The sequence below is a fragment of the Mesocricetus auratus genome, unplaced genomic scaffold (assembly GCF_017639785.1).
Source record: "Mesocricetus auratus isolate SY011 unplaced genomic scaffold, BCM_Maur_2.0 Super-Scaffold_6731, whole genome shotgun sequence".
NCBI classification, from domain to species: domain Eukaryota; kingdom Metazoa; phylum Chordata; class Mammalia; order Rodentia; family Cricetidae; genus Mesocricetus; species Mesocricetus auratus.
Window position 1 is genome coordinate 10,333,674 of NW_024429185.1, and position 26,560 is coordinate 10,360,233.

The 26,560-nt window shown below is 35.3% G+C and overlaps 1 protein-coding gene across 3 annotated transcripts in view; it reads right to left on the minus strand.

Annotated features, from left to right (window-relative positions):
- The window catches only part of Spock3 (SPARC (osteonectin), cwcv and kazal like domains proteoglycan 3), a 347,623-nt gene that overhangs the window by 153,658 nt on the left and 167,405 nt on the right, over positions 1-26,560 (minus strand). For all 3 annotated transcript variants that reach the window (XM_040742237.1, XM_005075174.3, XM_005075173.4), the window contains one exon: positions 22,758-22,872. In XM_040742237.1, coding sequence (XP_040598171.1) covers positions 22,758-22,872 — 115 coding nt within the window. The remainder of the gene's footprint in view (positions 1-22,757; positions 22,873-26,560) is intronic.

The following is a 26,560-nucleotide window of genomic DNA, read 5'->3' on the forward strand; positions in this document are numbered from 1 at the left end:
CAGACAACTGTTTATACTTCCACGTTAATGTGTTAATATCATGCTTTTAAAGAGAATTGCTGTTTCTAGATGTTGTGTCATTATACCCATTGCATTTCAATGTTAATCTCAGCATACCAATCTCATGCTAAGTTTGTGTTTCCATTATTCATTCAAATTTGTTCTTAGGGAGCAGATGAGATAGATGACTCAGTGAATAATCGGTATCCTTCCAAGCTTGACAACCTCAAGAAAATTTCAGGTTCCATATGTGAGAACACAAGACATGAATTTCTCTGATATGCCCATATCTGCTATGACATGTACATTCCCACAAACATATATAGTACACCCACAGACTGCAGATGAAAGAGAACTTAAAATTTAAATTCATGTTAGATCTTACCCTCCTTAAGATCCATATGTGTGGTGATTTTATTCAGTAATGTTTGCATTTTGTTTTGGGAGTACCTGATAATGGCAGACAATATATCCTTTGAGAATGAATGCTTGTGTGAACTAATTAATAGATTTGGTTATGTCATCAATGGACTTCCTTTGTTATATAACCAAGGATTTTCTTGATTGTGTCACCTAGGAGGTGATTGTGCTAGAAAATCTATGCCATTCTATCATTTACCGTTAATACAGCAAATGTCTTTGTGATTTTTGCATGCAAAATTTCTACATAATTTTATGGAAAAAATGACCTTACTTATTTATTAGACGTGATTTTCCAATATTTTAACCATGAGGTCTATGAAAAGAAGAGGCATTCTAGAAATTTTTGAAGACTTTAAGCATAACTTTATTTATGTGTGTGAGTGCACTGCTTTGGGGAGGTTAGAAGATGGAATTGAAATCCTGCAACTGCCCCATGCAGGGAAGTGCCCTCTCGTTTCAGAAAGAGAAGTATGAACTCTTAAACACAGAAGTGTATCTCCAGCTGCTAAAATACTTTCTTGCAGTTATAATAATAAATTTAAGTAACACAAACCATGATATGAAATAAAAATTATTTTATATGTAAAGGCACAAACAAATTTAAACCAATTTTGAATGCTACAAATTATGAAAATACAGTTTGGAATTTTATATTATGTTTACAAAGTTATAGGCCATCTGGAAAAACTATAAATTGGTCTTATTAATTGGATAGGTTTGAAACTAGTTGGAATTCAAAATAAAAAACACAATTCAATTTTATTTCTAACATTTTTCTCCATAATGCATTGATCCAATCAGTGGGAGTAGTACCTGTACCAAGTGTATGAACTTGATTTTTGGAGCCCATTCCCTATGGTGAAATTTCTTGCTCAGCCTTGATGCAGAGGGGAGGAGCTTAATATTGCCTCAACTCAATAGGTCCAGGCTTCATTGACTTCCCCATGGGAGGCCTTACCCTTTCTGAGGAACGAATGGGGAGGGTAGACAGGAGGTGGGAGAAAAGAATGGAACAGGAGGAGAAGAGAAAGGGGACACTGTGTTTGGCATGTAAAATAAAATTTAAAAAATAATGCACTGACCCTGTGTTTAGAGGGTCATGTTTGCCCTCAAATGCCACAGCACCAAAATTAGGCTGGGAGTTCATTGCACACAATGATGAATAGAGATATTGCCATGTTACCTAAGTTCTTTCCTCAGATAAGCAGAGAAAAGTTAAGAGTTATTGGATGAGTTTATATTCTAATGAGACAATCTTAATGTTCAGGTATTTTGTTTCTAGAAAGGAGTCAATATTCATGGAAGTAAAATAAGTATTGAAATATGGTAAAAATAGACACTTTTTGTAACCGCTTAACCTTTTTTTCAGTATCTATTTTATATCCTTTTCTGTGTTGTTCTTATATATTGCACATGACTGGCCCTCATGAATTAAAATATAAAGTCTATGTCTCCATAAAGATTTTATTTTTATGTTATGAGTTCAGTTCAATACTATAAAATGATACATTTATACTAACCTACTATTGCTGAAAGTTAACAGTATGTCATATTTCATGAAGAGTTTCTATTTCCACCATGACAAGCAGCATTTGCACATATTTTTGGATGCTTATCAAATATGATTAGAAGTGGAAAAATACTTCCACTCATTTGAGCATTATTAGGAAGAGAGTAAAATATCACATTCTAAAGGAGTGTGTTAAATGAAGTGATGGTCTCTCTTAGAAAAACTGTAGAAAGTATGTGGACTAATCTTATATTAATATGTTCATCATTATTTAAACAATTATATTTAAAAATAGTAATTCAAAATAACTTAAGGAACTTTATCTCTACATAGAAAGTGCTATTTATATGATATTAATTTTATACATGCATTCAAATCCTTTTTAATTGTGAGCTGAGATAATATTCTATCCCAGAACACATTTGCCTTAAGTGTAAAATACACAGTATTAAATAGTATTTAAAAAGTATTTATTTTTGTGTATTCACAAGTTTTACCTTTAAAAAGTCATAGCAAGAGATCAACAGGTATCACTTAATAATAAAAACATTCCTTTTTTTTTTGAAGCCCTGTGCTCTTTATTTTCCATGTATGTGGATGCACTCATGTGGGGGGTCAAGGGACAGCATGCAAGACATGCTTCTCCCCTCCCACGATGTGCGTTCTGGGGGTCAAACTTGGGTCCTCGGGCATGGCAGTAGGCGTCCTTAGTGATGAGCCTAAAAAATGTATTCCTAATATGACAATAACAAAAGCTGGGTTTAAAGGGAAAATAGGGATAATTTTACATGAATACAAAGGCCTGTGCATTGTATAGAATCTTTTTTCCTTCTAAAATAGTGTATAATTCTTTGTTTCTTCCAGTTAATCAGCAAGGTATTCTTTTGTACATAATTAACTACTAATTGTGAAACACAAACAATATACTTGTTAAGATGGCATTAAATTAACCATTGTACCAATAATTGTGTTCCAGAATAGAATTATTTATTTTTGTAATTAATGATAAACTTTTCAGTTCATGATTTGACCTTTATAACTGAAGTGAATTTTGTTGGAAGAAAAAGCAGGTAATTTATCTTTAGGAAAAATTCAGAACACAGCCTGAGGAATGTTCACATAATCAAAAAGATATTTCTTAGCTTCTGGAGTAGCCTGAGGGAAAGCATTTATTGTGATTGACAATTTCATTATCATGTTCATGTATTACAATTTGCCTAATATGAACAAGAAGCTGTCTCTAACCCAAACTACCTTCTAGCAAAGTGGGTTGGAAGATTTCTTGAAATGAAGAACCCAAGGAAGCCCTCACAAGAAGGATTGAACATAGAAACAAACAACAAACTAAAGAATCTTTCAAAATGCTTGCAAAACTAATATGTTCACTGTGATGTGAACTAAATCTGACCAGAAAAAAAAAAGAAAATTCAATCTTCCCACCTACCTGTGGTGGACTGAAAGAAAACGGTCCCCATAGTCTCATAGGGAGTGTCGCTATTAGGGGGTGTGGCCTTGTTGGAGGAAGTATGTCTCTGAGGGGGACTTTGAGGTCTAAGATGTTAAAGCCAGGTCTATGGTACAATTCTCTTTCTGCTACCTGTCAATCCATATGGAGAATTCGTAGCTCCTTATTCAGCATTTGATTACCTGTAAGCTAATATGCTTCCTGCCAAGATGATAATGGACTAAACCTCTGAACTAATCTAAGCCAGCCCCAATTAATTGTTTTATTATGAGAGTTGTCATGGTCATAGTCTCTTTTCAGCAATATAGGCCCTATCTAAAACATGGGCATCAAACATTTTTTAATTTAATGACATATATTCAAATTGTATTTCTCTTCTTCTTCATTCTCCTTCTCCTCTCTTTCTCCTTCTCCTTCTCTTCCTGTCCCTTCTTCCTTTCCTCCTCTTCTGCTCCATCTCTCCTCCTCATTTCTTTGACATTTTTTCATGAAATGTCAGCTTCCCTCCAACTTGAAATTTTCTTGCCTCTTCTTTCAGATTGCTGGGAATACATCTGTGTTATACCAAGTACACCTGGATCTTAAACATGAATGGGGAAAAGGTGGTCATGCTCACCTTCAACATGAATACTGATAAGCTGCCCTCCCTCCAGTAAGCAACTTTTCAGCTAAGAGTGGGCTAAAAAGTCTAATAAAATTCTATGATCCCAAGCCACAGGAAGACATAAATTAGGAGGGGTTTGTTTGGAAGATGGCTTTCAGTGGGAGAAGGAGGAAAAGAGAGGGGGAATGGAGGGTTCAATAACTAAAAATGTATAAATGCATGGAATTGCTAAACAACAAGGTACTTCAAGAAAATATTAAAATTCCATGAATTGTCATTATTCGAAGTTAATGAATATAAATTCAATTAGGATGATTAGAATTCTTACAAACCAGTTTATAAATTCGCAAAGTTTTGACAATATCAAAAGATTAACGTAACAATCTTACCCACATTTTGGTTAATATTAAACTGCAAAGTTTTAGAGGTGAATTATTATATTTCATGGTAAAGCATTAAAACTAAAATTTGGTATGTGGATTATTTTATTCAATGAAGCTAAATAGGATAAGGAGACACTTTAAAACTTTAGTGGAAAAATATAATCTAAAAATACTAGAGTATCAAAATTTCTATCTAATTTTAGAACAAAGATTAGTCTGGAGGTAGATTTTTGTTGCCTGTGTTCTAAAAGTACATCTTTACTGTTTTCTTTTCCTTTCTTTCTGATACATGTATGTAAAAACCTGCAGAATTTGGGATTGGAGGGAAAAATCTAAAAACAACAAAAAAGAATTTTCATAGTTAATGTCTACATTTTTTCTAAGTTTATGAAAATAATTAAGCCATATTTTTACTGGTCTTCCTTGATTCGAAGACAAAGTGCTACAAGGAAAGTTGTCTTAGAGTGAAACGTGAACAAGATTTCAGTTCTTCAAGATTTTCATTTTGTTATGCTTTACATAGTTTCTTTAGCTCAATAATAAAGATCCTGAGTATTGATTTATTCCACACCTTGTAGGTTTTTTCAAACATGATGACTTTTCTTAACTTCCTTCATTTCTAACGGGAGAGACAGAGCGCATGTGTAGGGAGAATATAAGATAACAATTCTATTTTGATGAAAAGAGTTGTTGCAAACAGAGGATACCATTTTTCTAATGTATCAGATCTGGAAGATTGTATTTGTTTCAATATTTACTGGCCAGATGTTCCAGTCCCACAGTCCCACAGTCTATTTATTTAGGTTAGATTCAAAATCTGAAAATTTCCTACAATTAGGTCTGAATGTCAAGTAGTGTTATAATTGCAAGTATTGTGTAAGTTTATGAAGCCTGTGATATTTTATCATTATAAAGTTGTGCACAATTAAGACCCATCAGCAAGAATAGAGATGGAGAAACTACGGCATCAGTAAGAGAGTTCTTACAGCCAGAATGGCAAAGGTGATAAAGGTGTCTGAGGTGATAAAGAAAACAATATTTCCTATCACAGAAAATCAACTTTCACTTATGTATCATAGATTCAAAACTACCTTTTATAGTATGCATACTATCTCTATCTCTTGATTTATCTATCTACTTAACTATCTGTATCATCTATTCATCCCCCCTCTCTCTCTTCTTCAAAACAATGCATCTGACTTATCCAGTAGACAGTGCACTTCACTTTCCAGATATATTTTCTGTAGTGCTGCATCTTAGCATTCCCCTGCACCAGTCTTTGATTTGTACCCCAGAGTTCCTGTGCCCACTTTCCTCACTGAGCCACTTTCTCAATGGTCACATTGATATTTCACTCTTGTTCCTCAACTGGAAGTGAAAATTTCAAAATAAAACACATTTATATTCCACTTTGAACCACATCCCCTTCACAGTTAATCTTAGCTAATAATATAAATCCCTTGTGTGACTTCAGAGATTATAAAAATTGACCAAGGCACAGGTTTTTAGACTTGATATACTTCTCTCTGTCATTGTCCTTTTTTATTTGTTTGTTTCATGGGTACATTCCATATTTCTCTCTCTGGTTTTATTATATTTCTTGTGATTGAATCATATATCTCCTAGTATTTAACAATAATTCTTTTCACTCAGGGAATTTCTCACATAGTATACACTATGAGAAACATTCTTCAAGTATTCTGATACTGTTTTCTGTCAGGTGGATGCACACTTGCTTGCTATTGTTCTTAAATTCCTACCTTCTTTGTTCTGTTTATTTATTATTTGTCTTGCATAAAATGATAGCCTTGAGGGTACTTTTCATATAACTCTAATCTGTGTGATTTTAAGATTGATCTGTTCATTGCAAGTATTCATATTGTCTGTATTGATGAATGATTTATGAATCAATGAATATAGTAGAAAACTAAAGTAAGAAAAGAACCAAAGACCAGGTCATCTACTTGCTTATACAAAGTGATGGAACCCTATGTAAAAAAAAATCCTCACTGCAAAATACCCAAGTGCAGCTCTATGAATTCAGTAATTAGTAAAGCAAAGTCTTGACTTATGGAAAGATAAGGGCAACATCTAAAGATCAGGGTAACATCTAACATCTAGGATTCTGGTGGGTGGGATGCATGGTTAGAAAACTAGAAGTAAATATAAATGCTTTAAATAGATATGCCTGCACATAACAGTGGACTCATTCAACATAAGTTTCCAGGGCACCAACGGAGAAGAGAAGACATATATAGAATTGTATTTTAAAATAAAATAAAATAATATTATAAAGAAGTAAAAAAATTAAAAAATCATAATGCTAGATGAAGCCAAACAAAGCAGCATGTGACAGGTCTGAAGCCTCCACATCTCATTGGGTTCTTATTCACCGAAACGAGCCATTCTGAATGTCTGGAGATTTGTTTTGGATTTTATAATTTCAACGGTTAATTTTCATACATTTGAAGATACAGAGCTTATGTGCTTGCTTTAAAATACCACTTTGGACATGAATTTAATTATAGATTCAAAGAAAACATGTAGCATAAACCGAGACCTGAAAATATTAATCAAAATGATAATTCTTAAATCAAGGGTTACATAGAAAAAAATGATGGTCTTAGAATCCAGAACCTAAATTAGGGGCTAGGATACATTAGGAAAATGATGAAGATGACTGGTGGGATTGTTAACATTAAAATCAAAAGAGCATGGAAAAGCAGATGCTGACTCCTTTTTTCCCTATCAATTTGACAGATAACTCTACAAACTACTGAACGCAACTAGAGGAAACAACTAAATGGCTTCTGTTTTCTTAGTGAACACACAGATGAATTCATCCCACACAAAAAGGAAGATGATAATTTATGAATCTTAAAACCTGAGGGTTGTAAAGGAGCGTATTGCAGAACTAGAGAGGATAGCTTACTCAGCAGCACAAACAAGACATTGCTGGTTATCTAGATATGGTTAGGAGAACTTTCATGCCAGCATTTGGTCCTTACAAATAAAAACAGGATCTTGGTTATAGAAGAATTGACTTTTTATCTTGAATACATTAATGAATGCAGAGTTGTGTATCTCTAGACAAATCAGTAGTTAGCTATGATGACAAATAATGGGGTATAAATTCCAGAATTGTAAGTTTAAAGCCTCCTCACTTTCTTAGCATTTGTATTCCTTATATAATCTGGAAAATGATGATCTAGCAAGTAACTTATGTGCCTACCTATTTCTAAGTAACTGATCTGTGATAAATACTTAGATATTGGTATTCTTGACTTTTAGTTTTAGTATTTGTCTTATTGTCAAAACATAGTTCATTCCTTCATATTTGTAATGTATATAAAAATAAAATATTCTCTGAAGAATACCACATTTATTTTGTTCTGGCACCTTAGATGCGCCTCGGTTAATTTACTGCTAAGGGGGAAGAAAGGAAGAGACATGAAAGATATATTCCCGGAAATATATAAGTAGTTTGTATTTTATCAATACTGTGTGAACACCCTAAATAATAACATGTTCAATGTGTTAGAACTCATATTAATTGGTTGATTGTTAAAATAATAGAACTCATGTAGAGGTTTATGCAAACCTTTTATAACAGCGAAAGTCACAGTAAGGTTTGTAGAATTCCATTACTAGAATCACTTTCTATAAATATCTAAGAACTCATCTGTGGCTCTTGTGTATGATGTACTATAATTTTACAACAGAGAAAAGATGAAGGCATTTTAGAATGGGCATGTGGCTTCTGGTCCCTGTCATGTTTTGGAATGACAATCATAGAAAACATTCTCTTATATTTATATCAAGCCTCAAGATTTTTCTGTCGCCTATCTGTGTACTGCATTTAACTGCCACTCTATCACATACACTGGTCATCTTTCTACCATTAATTCCATTCTTAAAATAATTGATAGATTCAAAGCTATTTTATTACAAAGGAAAATGCATTCTAGTACCTCATGCTTAAAAATGTCACTCCCTTAACAGAAGCATGTTTTCTTTGATATAATGCATTGCTGCTGCTGTTCATGGGACAAGTTTCCATGATAATAGCAGTCATCAGATGTCTGTTGTAAGATTTATTTTTATCATTATATGTACGTGTGGGTGTCTGTATGCAGGCTTGCACATGGAAATTCAGGCAGCTGTAAAGTCCCAAAGGGGATGTGCAATCTCATAGAGCAGGAGTTGCAGGCAGTTATGAGCTACCCAACACAAGGTGGGTGCTGGAAATTAAACTCAGATCGTATTGAAGAGCAGCATGTGCTCATAAGTGCTTAGCCACTTTTCCTTCTCTCATAAACATAGTTCTTATATCCTACAGTTAAACCTACATCTAGGACATCACAATCACTTTCTCTCTGTATATTGTCTCATAGGGAGAGAGTGAGGGAAATACCATTCAAACATATTTTTTTCTTGCACTCCTCTTTTATTTTGACAGTTTCATAAATATGCAGAGAAGGCTGTGACTATAAACATCCTCCTCCTACTCCAGACGGCTCACTTTTATTTCCAGCTAGTCCTTTTGTTTTGTTTTATTTTTGTCTTTTCTTGTTATGTGTGCGCAGATCAACTGCAGGTAACCATAGGTGCTGTGTGATTGGGTTTTCAATGTCCCTGTCATATCCCAAAGACAGCTTTGTAGAATTCTTTTCCATCCTCTACCTTTTTAATTTTCTTTCACACTTTTGTGTTTTTGTTCATGAATTAGCGGATATAAATGTTTCATTTAGAACTAAGCACTCAATGCTCACTTATCGTCTGCAGTTGGGCCAATCGTGAGTCTTTGTATTAATGGTTACTTACAGGCAAGATGACAAGCTCCTCTGTCCAAGCTTGAGAACAGCTCTAGTCATTGGATTGAAACATGAACACTTAGAAGTTTGACTAAGTGACCACTTAGCAAAAGTTCCCGTTTAGAGCTTATGGTCTCTCCAGCTGTAGGATTTTGACAATGTTTATATTACCAGACATTTATTCTCTCCCTGGGAGCCAGCCTTGAAGCCAGTTCTATTTGTCTATCAGTCTGTCAGTCTGTCTACCTAACAGTTCTTTTTTATTTTCTTTCTCCAGATACTTTTACAGGCATTTCTAACACAATTAATGTTCTTCAGTACATAGTAAACTTTCACTGTATTTCCATTTAAATACCCTATGTCTTGTATGCAAAATCATATTCATATATTATGCATATGGACTCTTTAAGTGAGAAAGGTCCCCTTATTTTATTTTGATGTGCAAATCTTATCACATGACCTCATGAAGATGCCAGACTTATTATTTCTCAGGTTTGTGGCTAATGATACAGAGGTTAGTAGGCATAGATGCTAAAATGTAAAGAACATGGCTAACAAAAGCCTTTAGGACCTAGTTCCTCCTACCAAATAAGATTGGTATAACTAGTAGTGTTTGTCCATAAGGAAATGTTGATACTTACGAATTAGATATATCCAAATCACAGCTCGAGTACAAAATAAAATAATAAACAAACTACATTCATATTTTGAAATGAAATAATCCTAATATAAAAATATGTTTTTGAGAGTATTTAAAAGAATTACAAAGAACATAAGGAAGACAAAATAGTAAAGTGGGGAAAGAAAGATTATTCAGAAAAAATATAACTACATATTACTCTATAGTTCCTAGTTATTCCTCTGCATTAATCATATATAAGAAAAGAGGTATTCACTAGGCATTGGTGGCGTATGCCTTCATCCCAGCACTTGGAAGACAGAGGCAGGCAGATCTCTGTGAGTTCAAGGCAACCCTATTCTACAGAGAGAGTTCCAGGACAGCCTCCCATATAATACAGAGAAACCCTGTCTCAATAAAAAAAAGAAAGAAAAAAGAAAAGAGGCATTCTAGAATCTTTAAAAATTAATATACTCCAACCCTTAACATCAGTTATCAGAAATATTACTATATTTTGGCCAACACAGAACTATCAGGCAGTTTAGCTTTAGTTATAGCAAAAAAATCTGTCTGGAAAAACCAAAAAAATAAAAAATAAAATAGAGATGGTGGACTTAAATTATTAAAGCCATGATTAAAGCAAATGAATTCATTAACTGAATTATAGTAGTGATCCTTCCAATTGCTTGTAGGAAATCAGAGTATTAAAAATAATAATATAAAATTCCCCAGTATGATAAGCAATGTAATTGATTACCTGGAGAGAAAAGAATAAGAAATATTCACTGGGTGAAGTGATTAACCAAAAAGAAAAGTACATAAAACACTAATTAGGTTCCTTACTAGAACTGCCCATTAAATATCAACTGCTTTATAAATAATGGATTAAAATAATGAGAATGAGTAAATTATGCACAGGTTGAAGAACCAACGATCTTGTTCCACAGTTGGGACCTGTTATTAAATCTTCTTATTTTGCACTAATAATCCTTTTCTCTAAAAAATAATTGTTGTTGCTTCAGAAATGTTCATAAAAATATGCTTGATATCTTGTTATAGTCTACTTTCAAAAGCTCTTATGCACCATGATGCATTTTGAGAGTAAGGTTGATATCAAAACTCAGAACTATTTTTCTGCTCCTCTACAATGGAGGACATGTATATACACACGGATTTTCCACAAGTGGAGAATAAATGAAATGACTTTATCCAGAGCCATAAGAATCAAAGCCAATTGCATGAATCCAATCAATTAAAAATACTGAGCCACAGTGATGCTGTACTGAAAATAGTACAGTCACAGGCTACTTGAAGTAGGGGAACTGGTCTTGTCTCCTTGGAAAGTCTTTGGCAGGCATTTCAATCAAAAATACTCATATTTACCTTTTAACTAATCTCACCTCTAGAGTTATAGAAAAACATGCACTTATACAAATGAACACACTGAAGATTGTTGGAAGTACTAATTTCCATCAATAGGATAGTTGACTACTGAATAATTAGTTAAAAATATGTAATGAATAGGTTTGAGGTCTTATTTAAATGGTAGAGCAGCTCTCTAGCAAGCACAAGACCTGGGTTCGCTCCAGAAAAATAACGAGATTAGTTTATTTGTGGATCTTCAAAGAGTATTTAGTTAACAAAGCACAACAATGTGCAGGAAGGAAGTATTCCTATTTGTATTTTATTTTCTGTTAGTATGCATGTGTTTGTATTTATCTGCCATATATTATAGTATACATCTCTATAAGTGCATGACTGGCATTCACTGATCTATGGAGAGAGGAGGAACAGTACACACTGTTCCTGAACTATAATGAAGAGCCGTGACCTTGTGTTTACAAATGTTTAAACTTTAAAAGCTAGTCAACTTAATGAGCGGTTTGTATTGAGATACATATACATACATTTATATATTGATGTAACAACAATTAATGAAAAAAAGTTATGAAGTTGAAATAGAGCAAGAAGGTGAAGATAAGAGATTTTGGAAGAAGGAAAAGTGAGAGAGAAATGAAACTGTATTATAATCTAAAAATAAAATGGAATGACAAATTGATTTTACTTAAATAATCTTTATGTAACAGTTTTCATTCTTTTATATTTTGTTATTAAGAAAGCACTTTTGGCCAGGCATTGGTGGCGCACGCCTTTAATCCCAGCACTTGGGAGGCAGAGGCAGGCGGATCTCTGTGAGTTCAAGGCCAGCCTGGTCTACCAAGGGAGTTCCAGGACAGCCTCCAAGACAATACAGAGAAACCCTGTCTCGAAAAACCAAAAAAAAAAAAAAAAAAAAGAAAGCACTTTTGTTCCTATGTTCCCTCAAAATAGTAACCTAGTATATTGTGCTGGCTGCATATTTTTCAGGTAGATACAAACTCAGGTCATCTGGAAGGAAAGAACTCAATTGATAGGATGCATCTATCAAATTAGCCTGTGGGTGTTGTCTGAGGAACACCTATTTGAATAATAATTAATGTGGGAGGGCCCAGGCCACTGTAGGCAATGCCATCCTTGGGCAGGAGGGAATTCAGAACATTTTTATCTTTCTGGTCTTATGCTTGTACAAAATGATTTCTAAATTTATGTTTTATGTGTCATATGTATACATGCCTGTGTACTGGTGTTTCTTATGTTTTTTCTCTTTTTTAGATTTTATTGGCATGTTTTTTTTTTTCTAAAGGAAGAGAGAAATAAGGTGTGGGGTTGGACAGGGAGGTGGGTAGGGTATGTGAGACAGGTGAGGGGAAACTATGATCAAACTATATTGTATGAAAGCGTATTTCCAAATTTTTATTAAAAGAAACTATAGTGTAGAGGACAGACATAACAACTTGACTTTCTAATATGTAAAAATAAAGCAGATTATAAAGCCATATACATTCAATATGGCAGATTGGAAAATATGTAAATTTAAATGAGAGGATACTATGCAATGTATATTTCAGGTTGACTGGATTTAGAAACACAAAGATTGATAAAAGCAAAACATATTTCTGAGTGTTTCTGGAGACAATTAGATCAAGTGGACTCTGACTTGGGATTCCTAGTATGGTGCCACCATTCAGAGGTTTAGAAAAGCAGGAATAGGAAGTAGGTTACAGGGATGTGCCAAGAGGAGCTGTATCCTGCCCTTGGCTTTCCTTATTCCCCTTATTTTTGCTTTCCACCTACGCAGAAATAAAAATTCTATTCTCCCACACAGTGTCAGCATGATGTCATGTCAGATGCATGGTGACAAACCACCATGAGTAACATCTCTGAAATGATGCGGCAAAATAAATCCTTTTTTTAAGCATGTTTCTGTTGGAACGTTATCGCATCAGTAACAAAACTGAGTCATAATAAAATTAAGGCTCAGAGAAGGAAATGAAAAATAAGTTGTGATGGGGGAAGTCCTTCTGTTTATGCGTAAATAAAGCACTGTCAGCCAATAGGGAAGCAAGATAGCTGGGATTAGGAGTTGAGGAGGATTCTGGGAAAGGTAGTCAAGAGTGGAGTGTCACCATGTGATCCTGGGAGGAGAGATTGCAAGTCTGGCATTCTTGGTAAGGTCAGACCTTATAAAAATATATATTAGTAATTATGGGTTAATAATTAAGTCCGAGCTAGTCATTAAAAAACCATAGCAAACAGTCAACAACTTCATAATTAATACAGTATCGCGTGTGTTATTTGGGGGTTAAGTGGCGATGGGACCCAGGAGGCTGGCAGGAAGAATACACACTTCAAAGATGAAACAATATGTGCTACCCAGAGATCAGTACTGTCAGCATTGATCACACATACACAACTTCATTCAAATCAAACTGGGTATTGTATATATTAATGGTATTTTATCTTAATGGATGCAACAAACACTTCCTACATTATTATTTTAATATGCTTCTCTGGCTCAGCATTTTTATGTAATTATTGATAACCAATAATTTCTGTGAGACAGCTGGCAATATAAAAGTACAAAGTTATTCTGGATGGGAATAATGTAACAGAAATGTAAAAATGTGACTGGAGAGATGGCTGAGAGTTTAAGAACACTGGCGGCTCTTGCAAAGGACTAAACTTCCATTCCCTGCACCCATATAGCGGCTCATAGCTATCTGCATCCCCTGCTCCAGGGAATCTGATGACCTCTTCTGACCTCCACAGGGACCAGGTACACAAATGGCAAGCAGACATTCATACAGCCAAAAATTTCATGTAATAAAAATAACATAAAGATCCAACTTTAAGAAATGTAAAATGAAAAGAATACTGTAGAAGGAAAACACATAATTCAAACCAAGATATCAGTCATGACTATTGAGTTTCTCTATTCTTTGTATAGTGTTTTCTCATCATCGTTACCCAAGCACCATCTCTGTCCTTTAATATTGTTGTAACTTCACCTTGCTTGCTTAATTTTGTTAGTTGTGTAGATTTCAAAATTAAAAATTACCACCAAACGGCCAAACATATTTGCTTTTCTTTCTTTTTTTAAGTTCAGGACCCTTACAAACTGGGGAAATAATAAATTAAAACATTGAGGTTTCATCTTACCTTAGTGACAATGGACTTGATAAAGAACACAAAGATAGTAAATGACTTCAGAGGTTGTGAAGGGAAAGGAACCCTTAACACTTGCTTACAGGAACAAAAACTGGTGTAGCCATTGTGGACTTGATCATGACCTTTCCACAAAATTTCTGACCAGAACTACCACACAACTCAGCTATAGCATTCTTAGCAGAGAGACATACATCTATGTTTTTGCTACACTATTCAAAATAGCAAGGACATGGATGCTGGCACAGTGTCCATCAGCAGAAGATTGGATAATGAAAGTGTGGGAACAACAAATTATGTGAGATTTTACTCAGCTGTCAAGAAACATGAAACTGGGAAACAGAGTGAATCTGGAAAAAATGTATTAAGTGTAATGACTCGGTTTCAGAAAGACAAATAGCATATTCTCTTTCATATGCAGAGCCAAACATTTAATGCTTGCATGACTGTAAATAAGGGGGTGGTGTGGGAGAGTGGGTATTGACTTTGAAACTAAGTAGGAAACCACTGGAGGAAAGAGGAGCTTTGGAGGAAGGAGGGACAAGAAAGAAGGTTATGTATAACAGGAGAGCAGAAAGGGCTCTCTGGAACTGGGAGGACTCGGGGATGATCTGGAATTGAGGAAGAAAAAAGACAGAAACAATGAAAATAAATTTTGTTTGAAGAAATTCATAGTAAAAACTAATTTTTGAAAGGATTTTAAAATAAAACAAAAACAATTAGAAGAAAGAAAAAATAGACATATGCTGTATTTAGGAGAATTACATTAAGTATTATTAATGAAATATAATACTTTTAAAAATGATGAAATATTTCTTTTGATGCAAGACCATTTGCTTAAATTGTGTATTAATTTTTAGTTTATTTTTTATACCTCACAAACTTAAATAATGCAGTGGAGTTTGATCTGATTTTATCTTCCTCTCAGGAGGAAACTTCGTTGTCTTCTGAGCTACCCGAAAGGCATTTACAAAGCTAGCCATCTTCATTTATGTTTCTTTATCTTTCTTCAAAAGTCATTACTAGGTCACCCATGAAGTAGTTTTTAATATTCCTTTTATGTGTCTTCCCCCCTATGCTTCTTGTGTTATTCCCATATTAGACAACGGGTGTCTATAAGAATATACTGATCATCAGAAGGTCTCATATTTTTGTTACACATTGTGAACGAATATGCAAAAAGAGAGGAGTTATGACTGTTCAGCTAAAACGAATGGTTGCTAGAATGACTGAGCATATTGCCTTTGACCTCCTGCTGTGAAACATTCCTCTGTGGAAATAACATTTTGCTGTAATGTGTTAATGGAGGAAAGGTTCAGGGAGAGCTAAACATGTTACCATGGCTTCTCTAGCAAGGACCATGAGGAAGACCTGCAACTCTTAAGAGTGGTTTCTGGCTATCAAATAGTGGGGAAATATACCATAAGGATAGTAAGTTTTACATGTTAAGAAATTAAGTCAATAGTACGACTTATTTTTTATATGGGAACCCATTTTTTTTAATTTTTAAAAGATCAGAATCTAAACTGACAAAATCATATTAAGTACTAAAATTATATTGTCTAACTAATTCCACTCTTAGGCATATACCCAAAAGATGCACATTCATACGACAAGGACATCTGCTCCACCTTGTTCATAGCAACATTATTTGTAATAGCTAGAACATGGAAGCAATTTAGATGCCCCTCAAATGAAGAGTGGATGGAGAAATTGTGGTACATTTACACAATTCAGCAGCAAAAAACAATGGAATCCTGAAATCTTTCAGGCAAATGGATGGCACTAGAAGAAACCATCCTGAGTGAGGTAGCCCAGTCACAAAAAGTCAAACATGGTATGTACTCTCTCATATATGGATTTTAGACATAGATCTGGGGAGTGCCAGCCTACAATCCCATGGCCAGAGACTCTAGGAAACAGAACCTTCATTCAATGGCTGATGGAAGAAGAGGCAGACTCCCACGGCAAAACACTGAGCTGAACTCAAGGAACCCAGTGACAGAGAGGGAGAATTGATGAGCAAAGTGGTTAAGACTGGGCTGGTTTAACCCCAAGAAACAGCTGACCTGAACAAGGGGGAGCTCTTGAATCCCAGACTGATGGCTGGGAATCCAGCACGGGACTGATCCAGACCACCTGGTTGTGGGTGTCAGTGAGGAGGCCTAGGCAATATATGGGGCCTTGGGTAGTAGGTAAGTATTTTTCCCTGGCATATAAATGGACTTTGGGTGGCCATCATACAATGAGAGATGCACTCTCACCCTGAACTCTTGTGGGAGGGTCTAGACCCTGCCCTGGATGAAATGACAGACTATGGACACCCCATGGAGGGCCTCAACCTCCCTGGGAAAAGAAGGTGTATTGGGGGCTGATGGGGGGCATGAGAAAAGGGGAGGGAAAGGGAAAGGGACTGGGGATTGACATGTGAAGCAACCTTGTTTCTAATTTAAATTTAAATTTAAAAATAAAAAGTGAAAAGAAAGAAGTTACATGCAAAAAATAATTGTAAGTATTAAGTAATATCTCAAGCTATATAGTGAACCAAAATAATGATCAAACCGTAGTGCCCAGTTTTAGTGTCTAAACTTGCCACTTGAAATACTGGAAATTCGAAACAGCTGACCTGAACAAGGGGGAGCTCTTGGACCTCAGACTAATGGCAGGAAGGAAAGCATGGGACCTATCCAGACCCCCTGAATGTGGGTGTCAGTGAGGAGGCAAGGCAACCTATGGGGCCTTGGGTAGTAGATCAGTATTTATCCCTGGCATACAAATGGAATTTGGGTTCCCATGCCACCAAGAGGGATGCTCTCTCAGCCTGGATTCGTGGGGGAGGCTCTAGGCCCTGCCCTGAATGAAATGACAGACTCTGAAGATCCCCTATGGAGGTCCTCACCCTCCCTGGGGAACAGAGTGCAGATTGGATGGGGGGCTGGGAGTCCTGGTGTGATGGAAGTAAAGGAGGAGAAGAAGAGGGATTTGGGATTGACATGTGAAGTAAGCTTGTTAATATTTTAAATTATATATATACATATATATGCACATATATATGTATATTTATGTGTGTGTGTGTGTGTGTGTGTGTGCGTATCACTGGAAATTCTCTTTGTACCAGATTTTGTTATAGATAAAATAGGAGTAAGACGTATAGCTCACCTCATCATCTATGATTATTGTGAGACTACTTAAGCAGACTATGTACATTCTCAGATTTTCAGTTTTATATTGGCAAACTGGTTATAAGTCTAACCCATTTCAACTTCAATGATATCTGTGAGATTTAGTATAGTGTGCACACTGTGCATGGAACTATGCTTGTGTACGTATGCAGACCTTCAGAAGAAAAGGTGGAGCTCATAGACCCCAGAGTGATAGCTGACAGGCCAGCATGGGACTGATCCAGACCCCCTGAATGTGGGTGTCAGTGAGGAGGCCTCAGCAACTTTTGGGGCCTCAAGCAGTATATCAGCATTTAGCCCTGTCATCCCGATGGACTTTGGGAGCCCATTCCATGTGGAGGGATGCTGTCTCCACCTGGACACTTGGAGGAGGGCCTAGGCCCTGCCCTAGATCATACTACAGACTTTCGAGATCCCTCATGAAGGGCCTCACCCTCCTTGGAGAGTGGAATAGCGATTGGAGGAGGGGTTGGAGGAGGGTTGAAGGGAGTGGGAGAGGAGATGATGGAGAGGGAGCTGGGTTTGACATGTGAAGCAAACTTTTTTTCTAATTTAAATTAAATAAAAGTTTTAAAAAATTCTATGATCACTTTTTAATATAATTAATCTTAAAAAGAATTATGAATCATTAACCATTAACAATAAGAAAGCAAGAGATGAATACTTAAAAATTAAAGGGACATTTAATCATATAGAAAATCAAAGTTAAGTTTTAAGTGTAAAATCAAATGAATATATAAATAACATATACATGTTTCAGAACTTAGGCCTAGCTATAAATCCATCTTTCTCTAAATAAATCCATCATCTATCTACATATCATTTACCATCTCTTTAATGTTGAGTAAAACTCCCAGGATCATCTGAATTTTGTCTCTGCTTTTATAAAGTGGACATAATATAAAGAATTAGTTTTTTATTTAATCAATATAGGAGCATTTAAAAGAGTTTTTCATATACTAATTAAGAAATAAATATTGAACATTAATTTCTTGTACAGCATTTTCAATGTATTTAGATATCAGAAATGCTAAATTTTATGTAAGCACCAGGTGAAATGTTTTTAAATGTTATAGCTATGCTTAATTCATTTCAACAAATCTCTTATAACTCTACTATAACATGGACCTTGTGACTGATTGTCCCTATCTAAAATATTTCCACAGTGTAATAATGTAAATTAAAAAAATCCCATTATGCAATTACAGGCATTCTGAAGGTAACTTTCCCAACTTAAATACAGACAATACAAATAAAATCTCCAAAGTGAATCCTTAGCACCAAAGAGTTTTAAGATTTGTATTCTTTTGATATCTATTTTGATAACCAACATTTTAAATAGGTTTTATAATTTTCTGTGCAAAGACATTTAGGAGGTCAAAAGCATTTAGTTATTGATTTTTTTATCTTGTGTTGAAATGAAGCAGAAATCTACATGACTACCTCTTTCCTACACTGACTGTTTCTTTTTTTATTTTTTGATTTGTTAATGCCTCTCTTTTTCTCTGAATATTGGCTGTATTGATTATTGCCCAAAACACTTATCTAGAGAGAGTGTTAATTATATGCTATTACCTAGGCATTTCAGGAACATGAAACATCATGTTTTTTAATACATGAAAACAAAGAGCCCTTGGCACTCATGGTCAGCACACACACACACACATACATACATATATATGGTTTGGTTCTAAAATATTGGAGAAGCAAAGAGGACAGCTTCATGAAATGTCCAGTAATCTGATGGATGCTTGAAAAAGATCATTAATTGTGAATGCAAAGAATGTTACAATTCAAGAGGATCAAGGTTCTAAGGAAAAGGATGAGAGGTTATGATGTCTAGTTAAGGGAGGAGGATTTAGGAAAGCATCCTGAGGCTGCAGACAGTGGGATCCATTTCTTTTTTAGTATTCTGATATATCTATATAAAAATCTAATTAGTTTCTATTTCTTTGATTTCACTATTTTTTGTATTTTCTATTTTTTAATTTAAATTAGAAACAAGTTCGTCTTACATGTCAATCCCAGTTCCCTCTCCCTCCTCTCCTCCCCCACTCCCCACCGACCCCCTATCTTATACCCTTTCTGCTCCCTGGGAGTGTGAGGCCTTCCATGGGGGATCTTCAAAATCTGTCATATCCTTTGGAGCAGGGCCTAGGCCCTCCCTGTATGTGTAGGCTGCGAGTGTATGTCTCTATTTGCAATGAGTTACCAAAGTCTATTCATATACTAGGGATAAACACTGATCCACTACCAGAGGCCCCTTAGATTAAGCAGGCCTCCTAACTGACACTCCCGTTCACAGGGGTCTAGATCAGTCCTATGCTGGTTCCCCAGGTCTCAGTCTGATTTTACTATTCTAACCCAACATGTTCACATGCTTTCAAATGTAAGAATGGTGTCTCACACTAGCTATTATCATAAATCAGACTGCATGCCCAAGTTCTACTTCATACAGAGCTGTTTAAATTTACAATTTATACTGACTTCTCAAAGCAAACAAAGCATATAAAATATTAATATCAACTTAGTTATTTATTGGATATGGGTTGCATTCAGTGAACAATTTTAAGTAGTTACTGTGAGTAATAAAACAGGGCCAAACACAGTTTACATAAAATATTAAAACTTGATAACTTAAAACCTGGGGATCTTTGCCATTCCACTGCTCACTAAAGGAATTGCCCCCGCTATATCAATATGATTTGGGTCTACAATATTAGAGGGCCAAAGAGACCAGCTTCAGCTCAAGTTGGCTCAATAGATTACACTGAGGAATATTTAGGCTATTGGTTTATGACAATTCTTACTATGGAAAATTGGAGAGAAAGTTTCTTTTAGTCTGCAGCTTTTTATAATTATTTATGTATGTATTCATTTATGTTGTGGGGGAGTTGTGTACATGCCACGGAGCATAAGTGGAAGTCAGAGGACAACTTCCAAAACCCAGTTCTTTCTTTCCATACAGTTGGTTCTGAGAACCCAGCTCAATCAAGCCCTTGGGCTTAGTGATAATTGACTTTACTTGGTGAGGTATGTCCCTGAGCCTGTGGTTGCATCTTTGAGAGTCCAGTAGCATGACTATTGATAAGCTTAGGCATTGACCTCAGCAACTACTTATCAGGAATTCACTGAGGTAGAAGAAGTCAGGAAGAAAGAGCTGATGAGCCCTTTTAAAAGTCTGAGTTGTGTGGCTGAAAACTTATAACACTGAAACTTTTGAAGAACATCTAATTGATTAATATTTTGTGTATATTTCTGTGCTTGATTTTTTTGTAATGTACACCAAGTGAATTCAGTGCCTTCCCAGGACAGAAATGGCTATGAAAACCCCTAGAAATGCAGTTAAAAATGTTAGCTGCCCCATGTGGGTGCTGACAACAAAACCTGTGCCCACTGAAACACCAGCAAATACTCTTAATTACTGAGCAGCAGTCTCTCCAGCTCAATTTTTGCTTTTAAATAAATGATTCGATCTAATCTTTGCAATATACATGCTGAATTTCATTTGAAAGCATTTGGGCACCACTTGCTTACTGATTCCTTTATTCTCAATTTCACACTTCAAATACTGGTATTTAAATTTTGAAAATTAAATGTAAAAGCTTCAGAAAATCCAGGATATCCTTAGGATCCTAATAAAAATAGGTCAATAACAAAATGTCTAGGCTAAAGGACTGTCATTCCTTTATTGATGTCTTTTCTCCAGCTCTTGGTGTATCTTTTTGCTGTTGTTGCTTTTCATGCTGCCTAGTTATGCACCCTCACAATAAACTCTGACTCTAATATTTTTTTGTAATCTGGAAGGGATTTTAGTAAATTGTCTAGGCAGGAACTGAACTCCATTTTTTGCCCTAGTCAAGTATACAATCAATATTCCTTCTCCTTCACCTCTCAAGCAGCTGGGGTAAGAAGCCTCTGTCTTTAATATACTTGTTTGTATGCAAGTCTACTAAAGCCAAACATTTCAACTACCATTTGAGAATATGCTAGTAGCAATGTTCCTTTATTAATTTGATTTAAGCACAATACATAAATTATTCCACTTTTACGATGGAAAAGCGCAACTAGGATTCATTGAATATAATAAGGGTAATACATCCCTACTTTCCCTTGGGATTATGGTGACTTTCAGTCCTTAAATCTTGACACCAAGCTGCATAGGCTATTTGTAAATTAATGACTCTTCAAAGTAGATCCCACTCTACAGAAACAATGGGAACTATGATTAAAGGAGGTATATAACCCCATCTGTGTCTGGGAATATTTGTCTACCTGAGGGCATAACTGCAAGGACACCATCAGTAAGAATGGTGTTTAAAAACTGTTCTTTGATAGTCTCCAAAATCTCCATATTATGATTTTAAGCTTTTTACATAAACAATGAACTATTTTTCCCTTAAATTTAATTGTGCCATAAACTAAGATGTATACATATTTATAAGCAAGAATAGTAGAGGAAGTTAGACACAATAACGACAATGCTGCTGACAATGGGCTCCTTGATAACCTAGGTCAAATCTAGGTAGAAGTCTGACTGGGAAACAGAGTATTGCTATTGGTTAAACAAAACATTACCTAAGCATTCCACAGGAATCCCATGAGTGTGGTTTCTGTTTATCAAGGAAACCATTACTTACCTTATCCACCCTCAATGGTCAACTAGGCAAAGAGCATCTGGTTCCTGATAATCAGGATCCCTAACTGTCTGGAATATATCAAAGCATCTATGCTAACTCTCAGGCTGTTATGGTTCACATGTCCTCTCCCATGACTACCATACCAATAAAATGGGTAAGGGTTTTTTTCCCACAAAATGCTGGTCTCTATTCTCTGAGGTAGCTCCAGCAGTCACTCCCTGCCCCCAAAGCCATTAAGCTGTGTTTCCACCTACAGAAAGTTTTACATTGGAGGTGCCATTGCACCTCATGTATAGAGGTATGCAAATTGCAGTTACTCTTTAAATTTCAGAAGCATATATACTCAGATAAAATATTTTAACTCAGTCTTTACAAAGTTATCTTTGTATAATATAAACTGAAAACTACCTAATCCCTAGGAATTCTGATTGACAACCATGCTTAACCCATTTTTATCATGACTATACTACCCAAGCTTCTGGAGTCATTTAAACAAATACCATTACAAATATCAAGATATTGATGAATATTTATGCCACTCTATTAAGAAGACTTAGCTTCAGAGTGTTTACCTGTGTGTGAGCTTCCTGTGACTGACGCAGAGCGCAGTCTGAGCATCTTGAGTAATGCAGACTTTGTGGCGGCTGCATTTGGTCTTTAAGCATGGGTCCTTAGCTGGATCTAAAGCTAGAGAGAAGATGGAAAGAGGGAGGAAGAGATAGGAGACAGACAGAGAGAGAGAGACAGAGAAAAAAAAAGAAAGGAAAAAAGAATTTAAATATTTCTGCCTATGGAGGTACTATGCACTGTATCTCATCAAACATAACTGATTAGATTATGGAATTATTATTCCATTTTATTGTATTGCTTCTTCAATGTTGACAATTTTATACATGTAAATAATGTTTTGTGATCAATTCACACCCATCGCTTTCTCCTGTCTACTCTGGTTTAATCATGATCTTTGAATTTTATTACATTCATTGGCAAGCCTTCCTGATGTTTCTATGCTACTGAGAGGTGTGTTCACTTTTAACCATATAACTCAGAGCAGATCGCAGCTGAGGCCATTCTCATGTAATCAGCTCAGAAGTTAACATTCATACGGTGCTATGTGTGGAGAGTGTCTAAGAATGTTGAAATAAAACCATAACTCTCACCTGAAAGGGAAATGAAAGTTTATTCTGGAGCCATTTTGAGTGACCATGACCTGAGTACACAGAGCATCACTTTTCTGAATACCATGGTCCAACATGGAAGTAGTTTCATAAAACGTTATAGTTTTATAGAACAGGTAAAGTCAGGAATGAAGGCAAGTTTATAACATGTTGTTTACATCAGAGAGGTGGTGAGAGCAAGAAGTAGAAAATTTTCCTTAGGCCTGTGATGCTGTCTTATGAACTTCTTAGCTTATTAAGGAGCTAGTTATATGCAGAAGTTAATAGATTTCAAAATATTTTTATCTGTTAGACAAAGGATGTTATTTCTGATAGAGGTGGGCAAGCATGCCTAAGATAATTGGTCTGTGGACCTGAAACCTTCCAACTCCCCATATCACTGTAGTTTTAATTAGTCAAATGGTTTTTGCTGACACAGATCATTTCCAGGAATTCGGATTCACAAGAAAAGTACAAATGTAAAGATCCAAACTGTTCTTAAATATAGAAAATATGGAAATAAGAGGTGGTGCCACAATACCATAACAGCTACTAACTTTGTTTACCTTTCATAGATGCTGGTTGCTACAATAAGAAGATAAATCTTAGATTATCTGTAACACTAGTAACTCATTGGATACTAAAAATGTCTAGATTGTCACTACTGTGTGTACGGAGCGCACCATATAGGAACTGACATATAGTGTTTTCACCTACAGAGTAGTTGTGCCACACCCCTGGATGCAATACTTTTACTATGTTGTCTCTAAGTGAATTCCAACAGAAATACTACGTAATATACTGACTTCTAAAACAAAAAAATCAATCTTTCATACATAATGTTATGGATATACATACAAATACTATATTTAAAGTTTACAATCAATAATTTGCAGTGCATTGACAGTGTTCTAGTACCACAGCAATTTTAAACTCTTGAATCTTCTAGTTATGCTCCCTTTCAGTATTTGTTTACAGGAAATTAGAATTTAGATTATTACATTCTAATCTAGTACTGTTTTGCTTCCTGATGATTCTCTAAAGTAGAACATTTATCCATCAAATCTTGAATTAAATATGATATTTCTTATCTCCCACTAAGGTAAATGTAGATTGAGAACATCCTTTTTCTGTTGTACTCTCATTGCTAGGTATTCGGGACTGTTTTATTCTTCATGGACATTTTTCTGGATTAGGCATTGTTCATAAATTCTCATGATGGTAACAGAATCACTTATACACTATTGGTGCTTGGTAACTCAATACTCCATTTTCCCTCTTCTACCACAGCATGTACCTGCTGCAACAGAGCTTGGATGAGTTTTTACCATTCCATTTTACACAGATTCCTTTTCATAGAGAGGCGCTTATGGGCCATTTCCATGCTTGTCACTAGAATTTTCAAGCACATTCTGCACCAGTAACTCCTTCTTCAGTGTCTGTCTTTCTGCCTTCACTATTTAGTATATCTTATCACTTCTCAGAGATTAGAAATTCAATAAAGATCAAGGAGACTATAGCATCCTAACTTTTGTTCCCATTCATGGGAACAATAAATCAGTGCTATTTGAATGGGTGGTCAACCCCTGTAACAGACATAAACAACAACCTACCTGCTAGAATAAAAGAACTTAGTGCTATGAAAATCTATGAAGTCAACTACTACCACTTTGAAGAGTCTTCTTTTCCTATAGTTTAAGATTAGATTTGTATGATTAAATTTTGTAATTAACTTAAGGAATATGCTTACATAAAACATATCTAGCCCAGTAATGTTTTTGTTGACAGCTTTGTCTATAAGCAAGATACAGTTGTACAAATTGACTTTAGACAAATGTAATGGCTATTGTGCATGATATCATGAAAATATAAAATTAGTAACTGCTTTATGATTTCAGTTTCTGCAGCAATGTGAAGATTTGAGGTTGGATCAACAGCACTGACATAAAAAGCCAAGCATGACTGAGCTTGCTAGTAATTCAGGATTGGCAGGCAGATTCACTCAGATATGATACACTCAAGCTAACAGGAAAGCCATTCCATCCCAGAATGGAAAATAAGTTTCAAGTTCAAGGAGAGACCAAATTCTAGGCAATAAGGCAGATAGGATAGATGAAGAAACCCAATGACCTAATCTGGCCTCTGTAAGCTTGTAAACAGGTTCATATACATTTTTACTCAAGTGCATGATGCAAACACACACACACACATCATTTTTACACATGAATACACAAAAAATGGAAATCACTGAATGAAATCAAGTTATTTTGTAATAAATTGTTGAAGGAGAAAACTAAAGGGAGATTCCAAAGCTTACTAACTCTGGGTTAATGCAAATTCCTTAGGTTATGGAAGTTGAAACATATTCAGCAAAGAAAAAAATTAACAATGGAGTTATATTAATTTTGAGTCATAGCAGTAACAACATTAATTAGAATTCTAATTGCATGGCTATTTCCTCCCTAAAATAGAGTTGAAATGCCCCAATTTAAAGGTGTAAAAACAAACATTTTAAAATGCCTAAGATCTTTTTATTTGGTTTAATAAATTATAAACAACTTCAAGAAGATTACTATTTCAAGATAGTCCTTTATCTGTAACTTTGGAGTATTTAATCTTATTGTAAATAGATACACAATACTCAATATTTTTAAGTCCTGGAAAATTAAGTAGCATTAAAAAATCACAATTTCTTCTTAGCAGCATTTAGAAGTATGTTAATAAGTGTAACGTTTACAGAAACCAGTAAAAATGTAACATCAAAATGCATATTATACAGTTTGAATATATGATTTCAGCATCTTTTGTTTTTATTTTCATTCATGTTTTGAGAATTTCCTAAAATGCATTTTGCCATAGTCACTGTCCTTTCCCCAAGTCTCCCCAGAACCACCAATTAATACAAAAATTATGGTATAAAAAATAAAAGAAAAATTTTAACAATAGGAAATCATGCTTAACGATGCCCTTAATTTCTTTTTTCTGTTTTTTTGATTTTTAAATTTAAATTAGAAACAAGGTTGCTTTCCATGTGAATCCCAGATTCTGCTCCCTTTCCCTCTCCTCCTCCCAAGTCCTCCCACAAACCCTCTATACCCCCTCCCCCAATTCCTACTCCTTTCCCCAGGGAGGGTGAGGTCCTCCATGGGGGAGTAACCATAGTCTGTCATTTCATACAGGGCAGGGTCTAGACTCTCCCCCAAGAGTCTAGGCTGAGA